At 43.8% G+C, this 10,886-nt stretch overlaps 1 protein-coding gene across 11 annotated transcripts in view; it reads right to left on the bottom strand.

The window, feature by feature from the left end:
* Positions 1-234: 234 nt before the first annotated feature.
* mef2d (myocyte enhancer factor 2d) overlaps positions 235-10,886 on the bottom strand; it is a 92,167-nt gene continuing 81,515 nt past the window's right edge. For 7 of the 11 annotated variants that reach the window (XM_054782844.1, XM_054782839.1, XM_054782849.1 and 4 more), the window contains 6 exons: positions 10,303-10,481; positions 9,973-10,002; positions 7,778-7,895; positions 6,132-6,288; positions 5,116-5,184; positions 235-3,588 (listed from right to left, as the gene is read on the bottom strand). In XM_054782844.1, coding sequence (XP_054638819.1) covers positions 3,156-3,588; positions 5,116-5,184; positions 6,132-6,288; positions 7,778-7,895; positions 9,973-10,002; positions 10,303-10,481 — 986 coding nt within the window. In that variant the 3' untranslated portion in view covers positions 235-3,155. The remainder of the gene's footprint in view (positions 3,589-5,115; positions 5,185-6,131; positions 6,289-7,777; positions 7,896-9,972; positions 10,003-10,302; positions 10,482-10,886) is intronic. The other 4 variants (XM_054782845.1, XM_054782846.1, XM_054782843.1 and 1 more) reach the window with 3 other exon arrangements.

Here is a 10,886-nt window from a genome sequence, read left to right as displayed (position 1 = left end):
CCTTTGATTATTAATAATTAATCATTTATATTTTACTTTTAAACATTAGATGTTTATTATTATTGGTATTTATTTGTAAAAATGTGTAGATTTGTTCGTTTTCATGATCATGTTTTACATTTGTGACGTCATCTCTCCCAGCGTCCATTTGCGGTCAAGCCAGGCTGCCATCTAGCGGTGGAAAAGAGGCACTACGCTCACATCAGCACACAAGCAAGCCAAGGGACACAGTCGTGTAGGTCAACTTGTCTATTTAATATATAAAATACGGTAAAACATACGCAAAAAAGGGAAAAGGGGGGCAAAGAGGGGACCATTGGATACTTTGGTACAATAACAAACACTTTTTTTTGTAAAAGCAGTATAGATTTTGTAATAACATATCAGTGCATACTTTTATTTATGAAAATATACACAAATTGTATATCATTCTCCAAAAACAACAAAAAAGTATCTTTACAACAAAAAAGCAGACTAGCCAAACACAATATATTAGCTATAATTTATTTGATACTTTTTTTCTTCATTTTTTAAATATTTATGTGTGATGACTGTGTTGATATTACATTGTATTCCCTCTGTCCATGCATCGACATCGTTGTCTGCTCACAAATAACTTATTTAGACGCGGCACGCCCGCCCCCCCGACCTCCTCCGAGTCGAGACGTTTGCGCATCCGACTTCAAGTCGCGGCATCGCAGCACGCTGGCGCTCGTGACGTTGGCTTCATGTCGTAAAAATCGTGCAACATTAGAAACACGTTTTAACTTCTGAAATAACAACAAAAAAAAAATCCCCCAGACAAAATATATTTATAGCATTTTCTTAGATAATAGAAGAACTTCCAAATGAAACTGAGCTACACAAACAACCGCAGATTGTAGATGATGCTGACATGTCTGCGGTCATCATGATGATATTCATAATAATAATAATAACAACAATAATATCACTATACAAAACAGCACAAATTAACACTGGAAAGTGAGTGAGGCGTCCAAACATCATTGTACACCAGCCATAACTTTGTGGGGGTGGGGGTGGGGGTGGGGGTGCGGCGCAGGCTTTTAAAATGATTGTCTTTTGTGGTCACGGCGCCCCCTTGTGGACCAACTTTGAAACAAATGGCTTGAGGCGTCCAGGTGGGGGCGAGCTTGAGCCAAAACCCGGAGAACGGGACTTCAAATGAATTCATGTGTTAAAATGGAAAAGCACGCAAATTGAGTCGCCACTCACATCGCCACGGTAACGCATTATTCCAATAAATAGTTATAAAAAGAGTTCCGCTGATGATGCGTCCCTTAGGGCCGATACTGCAGCTCTCGCGTGTTGCCAAGACAAATGAAATGAATTAAATGACTTTGAATGTAAGTTAAATAGTGTAAATGATATGTCTTTAAAATCAAGAAGCTAATTAACAACTCTGGTCGCATGTCCATCGACATGACACTGATGACTGAGGGGGAGGGGGGCGGGGCGGCAAGCCCCCAGCCATGTAATCTGGACTGATGGGGTTAGTAACTAAAAAATGATGGAACTTTCTGATGGAGCTTCCTATGAGACTTTTGGGACTAAAACAAAAACATCCATTTGCACTTTTCATCACTACAACCTTAAACTAGCCACTAGCCACACACGAGTATGGGTTTTGCTTTTATGTTAAGGTAACGTCGCTAATGTGATGATTAAAAAGTATAAAAACACTCGGACGGATCAAAGTTTGCATCGATTCCCGTGTGTGTGTGTGTGTGTGTGTGTGTTGTTCAAATGTGTTGGAATGCGACCGATTTGATTCTAAACGAAAGATGGCGGTGAATTCACACTAAGAATAGCAAAAGGCGGCACTGCCATCTAGCGGCGCTGCCTACAAACTGCAACAACGATGCAGTCAGAGAAGTTTGGTGTATTAAATTATTAAATTAAACTGCCTCCTGAGGAACAACCGCTCTGCTTGGTTAAAACCCAATAAAAAACAGAATAAAATAAACGCTAACATCCATTCTCAGTGAGTTTTTTAAAAAACTGATTAATTGCTGCGCGTGACGTTTGTGGCCACATAAAGTGAAGTATTCTTTTCAAATATCACCAATTAAAGCCTGACCTGACACAACGTTCCAGGATTTTGGAGAAAAGTGCAAATTTGGATTTTTTTTCACTTGAAAGCTGACGTGCGTGCGTGTGTGTGTGTGTGTGTGTGTGTGTGTGTGTGTGTGGTGGCGGCGGCGGGGCGTTTTTCATGTAAAGTGCGCGTTTGTGTCTCTACAGCGCCCTCTGGTGGCTTGTCAACAAATTACAATTTTCTGTACCCGCATAAATAATCATTAAAAAAGGAGTTCCATTGAGAATCCGTTTTTTTTTTTTTTTTAGCTTTTTCTTCCTTCCAGCCAAATACTGAGCTCATATTTACAATCCCTGTGGCGTGCACGTCATCTATTGTTATTATTATTATTATTATTAGTAGTATTATTAAAACTCTTCATCACACACGCAAAGCCACAACATTGTTTATGTACACGCCCCAACATGGTTCACTTCACTAACAAAGTCCAAACATGGAGTCAAGAACCTCAAAAACACACACACACACACACACACACACACACACACACTCCTCAAGATCTGCATGTGACACGACGGCGTGTTGTCGCAGTTCATCCCTGATTGAAAGAACAAGCCAATCTTTCTCACGACAACAAATCCTTCCAGCCAGGTCCAATCAGTACTTCAATTTCCTTCATTGCCTTCTTTAAGATTGAATAAACTCTGGAGCTCATTGTTAACAACAAAAACGTCACGACTTCACGGGCGGCACTGATGCCATCCAAACCCGCCATGACCAGCAGACGCAATGTGGCATACGCAAGGCATGCTGGGAAATGTTTGCCCTGCCCTTCAGGGTTTCTACTCTAATGACGTCCCAAATGTAGTCTGGTTCTGGTTGTGTTGTGTCGCGGTGGCGAGGTCTGCGTGAGGAAACACAGGTGCACATGTTAGCATGCGTGTGTGTGTGTGTGTGTGTGGGGGGAGGTGTTTGGAGGGGCTGGTGTGTGTGTATGTGTGTGTGTGTGTGTGTGTGTGTGTGTGTGTGGAGCGGTGCACAGGCCAGTTCTTTTTTAGTCCGACCCGGCCCGGCCCAGCTCGCAGTGTTCATCGCTTTATGTGACCCAGGCGTCCAGCCTCATCCTCTTGACGTTGGCCCCGTCCTGGTCCTGGGGCTCGGCAGAGGCGGGCCGCAGAAGAACCATGGTGGGTTGCTGGAGGCTGGCGGCGCCGGGCTGGTGGTGGAAGTCCGGCCCCCCACCCCCTCGCCCCTGGGCGGTGTCGTCGCGGTCGCTGCCCTCGTAAGAGCTGCCGTTGCTGCTCAGGCTGTCGACGGGTGAGCGGCCTTGGCCCACGGCCTCCAGGCGCAGCGTGGCGGGGTAGGTGACGGCAGCCCCGCCCTGGACGTGCATTTGACCACCACCCGCCCCCCCGGTGGAGCTGGGAGTGCTGCGGTCCCGGTTGGGTGAGACGGGCTCGGATTTAATGTTGACATGAGGGTTGGTGTTGACCGTCAGCGCCGTGCCCTGAGGGAGAGGAGCCATCGGCCTGCAGGGGGCAGCAGAGAAAAACATGGATGAGACACCCTGATTAAAAATCACCGAAGAGGAATGAATGCAGCAGTTTTAGCACAAATTAGCAACATTAGCAGACAAAGTGAAAGCAAACGTAGCCATGCCTCATGACACACAACACCACCATGTTGCCTCATTCTTCCTTTTCGCATTTCAACACTAAAACGTGTCACTCTAATGAATAAGTATCAATGTCTGATGCCTCATGTGTACGAAATGTCTTGTTAAGATGGAGAATAAAGATTCAGGGAAATGTCATTCTTAATACGGAGACAACAGGTTTTATTTTTTGTCTTCTTGCCATTCTCTGTCCGCCAATCCACACTCACTCTCTCTGAGCTCCTCCCTTTAGAGGAAGTGGGAGGGTTCTAAAATGGTGGCAGCCATCGCTTCTTTTGTCACCTTTGACAACTTTTAATGATGTAAAAGTGTGCGTTGTGACTCTCACTCTTCTGACACGGTCGTCAGGACGTTCCTCTCCCTCTCTCGCCTTCAGCTGGATGTGAATTTGAAGCTCCCAATTACTGCCTTTGGCCCGGCGGGAATGTTCTAATATGTCACATCAGCTGCAGCGCGGCCTCGCTAATATTCCCTCACTTGCTGGCAGAGTGAGAGCAAGTTAAGTTAGCGCTGCTCCAGGCCATCACACACACACACACACACACACACACACACACACTGAGTCCAAACAGGTAGCTAGATGACGGCCAATAAAAACGACTGAGTCAGCAGTCTGCTGATGACAGAGATGTAGTCGAGTGCGGGCGGCTTAATTTGAGGGCTAACAACACCGCCAGCACAGCCAGAAGAAGGCGTCTTTCCCAAAATGCTTTGCTTTTCCAGTAGTTGGCGGCTAAGTCGCTCATGTATTTATCATGCCAAAGAGCGAAGACAGAAAACGAAAAAAGGTAAAATAGCGCCTCCTCTGGCAGCAGCCAACTCTTGTGCCCTGTTTGTGTTTTTAGCAACATGAGCATGACTGGCCATTTAAAAAAAAAATAAAAAAAATAAACAAAATATAATTTTTGTACTATTATTATTATTTTTTATATATTTCTGAAGGGGCAGGACTAGACAATGCAGTGTGCTGATTCGTGGACAGAGAATGGTCACGTCCAGAATGGGAAGAAGACAAAAACAAGCAGAAAGATGTCTCCCAGTGCTGTTGACTTTGTTGAACAGTCGCGCAATGATGTCATGCTATTTAGGTAGCTAAGCCATATCTGCATGGATGTGAAGCTGTCAATCATGCAGCGGTTGAGTGTTTCGGAGTAAAAGCAGAGAGTCTTCCCCGCAGCGTGTGTCAGTCTTCAGTCTAGTCTTTGTTCCAAAAAAGATGTCTACAGCTTTGAGGGACGTGACAACAGCCTGACAAAAAAGCCACACAGCAAACACACGCACACACACACACGCACAAAAAAAAAACAAGGTTTGTTTTTTCATCTCCTCTCGCTACGGGTGGCGGCGGAGCCAGGGAGCATTGATAGACGCTAACATTCACCTCAGGTTAGCAGCAATGTTGGAGATGCAGTTTGCCATCTCCGCACTCTGCTTGTCTGCACCCCACATGCTGTGGAGAAAAGTAGGGAAGGGCACAAAACAGTCGTCAACGCCTCAAAAACCTCAGTTGGCTCTTCACCTCCACTGAAGACAACTTCTAAACAGGACGCTACGATGCCACCTTCACTTGATCATGGTGACAGTGATGCTAAGCTAACGTGGCTGTCACATGACGTCACATTTGAAACACACTAGTACAGTTGGTGTGCACGTGGTTCATGTTGCTCTACAAAGCAATATCGGCCACTAGTGGCCCGGCATGAAAATGACACTCTTTTCCACTCCTTTTTCACAGCTGTGTCAACGTATGTCTCAAATGGAATTTTCACGTCAGCGCACTTCAACAAGTATGCTGTGTACATTGTGTACTTAGATCCTGAGTGTGTGTGCTGTCCCAAATCCATTACTGTTGCTGCACACCTACTGAAGGCTTCTTCTTCTCTCCTTTTTAATGGTGAATTGCAACCACTCCACAGAGCATTATCGCCAACATTTGAAAATAAAATATCTGCAATTTTCCCCCTACTTTTCTACTGTGCAATAATGAGAAATTAATGTATTATTTTTGTGGCTTACGTGTCCACCCTACTTTCGTTTGGTAGTCCCTCCCCTTCTGCTACATAGCCAAGATGGCGACTATTAAGGGTGAAAAGTGACGTAAGTGCGGAAATGTGTTTCCTGCATTCATTAGCTAGGTGCTAAACAACTTTAAGTTTGCCAGTCAGCGTATGCCTACAGCCCTCAGTTTGTGGGTGCGGGCTAGCAGCTAGCAGGCTAACCTAGCGGCAGATAAATCAGCGTGGGAGTCACAGCTGAGGGGGGTGGGAGTGTAATCTAGGTCACCACAGAGATGAGGAAGTGCTCCCGGTGTTTTGCGTGCGAGTGTGCCCAAACCGTCACACGTGTAAAGCGAAAGGTCAAATGTCAAGAGCGCAGCGGAAGAGGAAGTGTGCTTACACCAAGTTGGTGAGCGACGCCAGGCTGATCTGCGGCTGCTGTTGCTGGTTGATGGCGGGCTGCTGTTGCTGTTGCCAGGCAGCCATGTTGCCAGGCACCAGGCCCGGTGGCGTGAACGTCTGCAGCGCGGTGAGATCTGCACTCGTCAGCTGGTACTCTGGGATGAAAGCAGCCAGGGATTGTTTTACACGCCGCAACTTTGCGCAGCATCAATATTCATCAGGACTAATCCATATTAATGCAGACCTTTGAAGTGGAGTCATTCCAGCAGCTCTCCCACAATGAACAAAGGGAATATTCATGGTGGGTTTAAGTCCCCTCCGTGGCACAAAAGATGATGTTCATGACATAATTACTCTTTTTAAACGCCATTCTTACTCTGCCCCTCAATGGGACATTATCTAGCCCACCGGTCGAGGCAGAGACTGCCCACGCTGATGTGGGTCAGAGTTGAATGTAGCTGAAGCGGAGCAAACATGTACTTCCTCTTGTGGGGGCTTTTATTTTGAAATCCTCAGCACGCTTTGATGTCAAAAGTTCACTGATAATGAATGTGTGCTCAGAGCTTTTATGGTCACATCTACATTTAAAATGAGGCTTCAGCAAAAATAAAGATTTCCTACTCTTTGTTTATTCGACCAGTAGCTGCTTCTCGTATTTGGATACGCCAAGGCGGCTTTCACACACTCACACTTTGCTCCACTGCAGTCACACTCTACTTCTTATTTAACAGTCTACCCACTTCTAACATACCATATTTACAGTATATCATACTTAATGTACCTCTAATGTACCATATTTACATCATATATAATATACTAATAATGTACCTTACTTACATCATATTTAATACTAATGTATCTTATTTACATTATATTTAATGTACCTCTAATGTACCTTATTTACATCATATTCAATACTAATGCACCTTATTTACATTATATTTAATGTACCTCTAATGTTCCATATTTACTTTATATTTAATGTACCGCTAATGTACCATTTGGACTTCATATTTCACGTACCTCTAATATACCATAATTCCACCATACACTTTAATTTTTCCAGCCATCTTTCATGAACTGTAAAAAAAACTACTGTACATTTTTTTCTATGTACACAAAAGGCCTTTTGCTCTCAAATATTGCTGACAAATCTGTCAAAATGTAATCCGTCCCCTCAAAGGTGTGGCATAGCAAATGCTCATGAGACAGCATGATTATTGCACAGGTGGGCTGGCCACAATAAAAGGCCACTTCAGTTTTATCACACAGCACAATGCAACAATTTTACTGTCTTGCGGGGTGGGACAGTTGTGACTTCTGCGGCATGGTGCTGTGTGATAAAACGGCACAGTTTGAAGTGGCCTTTTATTGTGGCCAGCTGAAGTTATACTTGTGCAATAATCATGCTGTCTTGATATGCTAAACTTGTGAGGTGGATGGATTATATTGCCAAAGGAGGTATTTAGACAGATTTGTGAACTATACAGTATTAGAGAGAAATACTGTAGACCTGTTGTGCACGCAGAAAATGTTTACATCTTTGAGTTCACCTCATGAGAGACGGACGCAAAAACAGACATATTGTATGTTCATCTAATATAGCTTATTTACTTCATATTTAATGGTCTGGTCCAGTCTTACCGGTGTTGTAGGCTGTCTGCATGCCGGAAAAAGGTGCCAGGAGGCTGGGCGTTGCCACGGAAACCACAGGTGTAGTCAGCGGTTGTGGAACCTGTGAGCCGCCGAGCCGTTGAGCATTCTGGGAACACAGAAACATCATAGACGTTAAAGAAAAGGGGGCTGGTCTTGCTGATTGTCCACAAGTGGACTAAGGACCCCTTTAGGCAGCCCCAGGTGAACAAGCTCTCATTTGCTGATTAGAAGTTAATGGTGGGGTTGTGATGTGCGAGGAAACCTGGTCCACAAAAGTCCTGTTCTCCATAAAAGGACAGAGTGAAGGCATGCACCACCCATGACTTCATGCATGTTCATCAAGAATTGCAGCTAATGGTTAGCATATGCATCTCGCTGCATGCATGCATGCACGGAGACCACGCTAATGAGCTATAAACAAGCATCACTGAGGCTTCATTGCGCCTCCTGCTTGTTTCACTCATATTCTTCTACCTTGGCTTTGTCTCCTCTTCAAGTCTTCCCGGCAGCTAGTAAGTCTGATTTAATTAAGCGTCGCATCACCTCCCGAGGCCTGAACTAGCTCACGTATCCGTTAACACTGACGCTTCTTTGTCCTAAAACATTTCCCAAAACTTCCAACCTCAACATCTGGTTGCTCTACTAACACGGGTGCCAGTGCTCGAAACGTAAGAAGCATGCCAACACATACACGGCTGCGTGTTTGTGTGCACAGTCTTGCCACTTCATTAGGAACATGTGCACAATCTGTTAAGGGCCTATAAAAAAATCTGCCTTTAGTATTTTGCTTGATAGAGAGATATACTCTGTCAATCAAAAGTCAGCATTCTTATCTTTGTACGTAAAGGCGGATCTAGGCCTGTCACGATAAAAAATAAATCAGTTAACCACACGATAAATAAAAACAAACTCGCTAATTTTGCCTTGATATATTAACATGTGCATACACGTTTGATTTCCTCCTCTTTTTGTACCAACCAGGCTGAATGAAAAGAGAGTTCACCCTGTGCATCTATCTCAACACCTGGGCGATCGTGGAGTGAACAGAGTGAGTGAACCCTCCTGTCGGTCATTCATTCTCTTTGTCCCAGTGAGGAGAGGCGCGCTACGCGCTAGTGAGTGCATTACTTGCTGGCTGTGTGTGTCGTGTGCTACAAATACTTTCTTTGTGGCCGTTGTATAAAAGCCCGGTCTGATGCCAATTCCAGCCCGTTTGCGCATCGTCATTTTGTGACATGAAAAAGTTTGTGACAAAGACAATGAAATAATGCAAAATGGTGCAACTCACTTTTTATTTTGCTGCATTTACACGTAGACAGCGTATTCCGCACACGTTGCTAAAAGTGAATCAAGGAAGTATATATGCAAATGAGCTGACATCTGCAATGACACAATCTGCACTTCGTATCCAAGCTATTTCTCAATTTTTTTGGTCAATATTCAGACAATAAAGTGACGCTAATTCAAAATCAGAAATATTGTAATTCACTGTGATTTTTATTTTAGTGCAATTTTTTCTAATTTATTTAAGTGCAATTTTTGCTAAAAGAGTCATTGTTTTTTCCTGCTTTGTTTGTTCAATTTATTATGTTTGTTGTTTGTTTAATTTATTTTATTTAAAATCTCTTGACATTCCAATTACGATGTTAAATACTCTTACAAATTAAAGTTGATTGGTTTTGATACGGTGTACTCGCATTATTATGCCATATATTATCATTGCATTCATGAAAAATGGTCTCAAAGTAATGCTCACAATAATATCATTTATTGGCAATAATTTGTAGGACAATTATCGCCCAGCTAAATTTGTTATCGTGACAGGCCTAATTGGATCTCATGAGACTGTGTTCCTAATGTATGTGTGGAGGACGGCAGCATGCAGCTCCGTCATAACACACACTTGCACATGCCAGGCAGCGTTCACACACAGTGAAGGGTCGCCTAGTCGCTCTAATGCACCTCACCTTTATTTGTTCTTTGCTTGACAGCATTGCCAATTTTAGTACAAAAAACGACTAAAAAAAGAGGTGATCAGGCGACCTCTCTCACGCTGATAAGCACAACTTTGAACGTATCGTCGTTGCTGGCCTCACGCTCATGCACGTTGAGTTCACACACACACATACACACAGTTGGACATCACACCAGCCTAGAAGGTTCTGAAAGAAGGTTCTATTCACCTCGCTGACCAGCTCCAGCTCTTCTTCTGTCTGCACGGCGGGAAAAGACACACAGGCGTCATGTGACTACACACATGACACTTTTTGGTCGTAACTCTCAAGTTTAATTTGTCGACACTAATATTTAATTTCTGCTGATCCAAAGGAGAGGAACAACATGGGTCTGATTTGTAGCTTGGAACGAGACCAAACAGTTCACACTATGTTGTTTAAAAAACAAAACAAAACCAAAAAAAACTTTATCCCAGTGAGAGAGCTTCTTTTACGTTCCTATGTAATCTTGATACTAAAGTAATGGATTTTCCACGTAAATTTCAGATTTTTGCTCACCAGCTGCATGAGGCTCTTGCCGCCCTGCGAGGTGATGACTCTGAGGTCCGGCTTGCGGCTGTTGACCATCTGAGGACTGGGAGGGGGAGGTGACTTGGCTGGGACCACTTTGACCAAGCTGTTGCCATTGGAGACGGACAGCAGGCCTGGGGACGCCCTGGCACTAATGTAGCCGTTAGCTATGGAGAGAAACAGAGGGAGAGGTGACTAAATGGAATTAAACCCTTAAGTAAAGACAATGCCAACATTTGTATCCTGTATCCTTCTATTTCCTACTCTCTACTTATTATTACTTTATTTCCTAACTCTTAACCCCAAACCTTAACCATACTCATAACCCTAACTACCTATACACTAACATGTGTATCCTTTGTCCATTTAACTCAGTGCTTATTATTATTTTATTTCCAACCACGTAACTCTAACCCTACCCCCTTAACCTTAGCCTTAGCCTTAGCCATAACTGGAACCACAAACATTTGCATCCTTTGTCCTTTTATTTATTTCCAACTCTCTGCTTATTATTAACCACTTAACTTTAACCCTAGCCCTACTCCTAACCGTACCCCTTAAGCCTAGCCATA

The sequence above is a fragment of the Dunckerocampus dactyliophorus genome, chromosome 7 (assembly GCF_027744805.1).
Source record: "Dunckerocampus dactyliophorus isolate RoL2022-P2 chromosome 7, RoL_Ddac_1.1, whole genome shotgun sequence".
Classification (NCBI taxonomy): domain Eukaryota; kingdom Metazoa; phylum Chordata; class Actinopteri; order Syngnathiformes; family Syngnathidae; genus Dunckerocampus; species Dunckerocampus dactyliophorus.
Note: the sequence above shows the minus strand (reverse complement) of the source record. Positions and strands in the feature narration are given on the sequence as shown.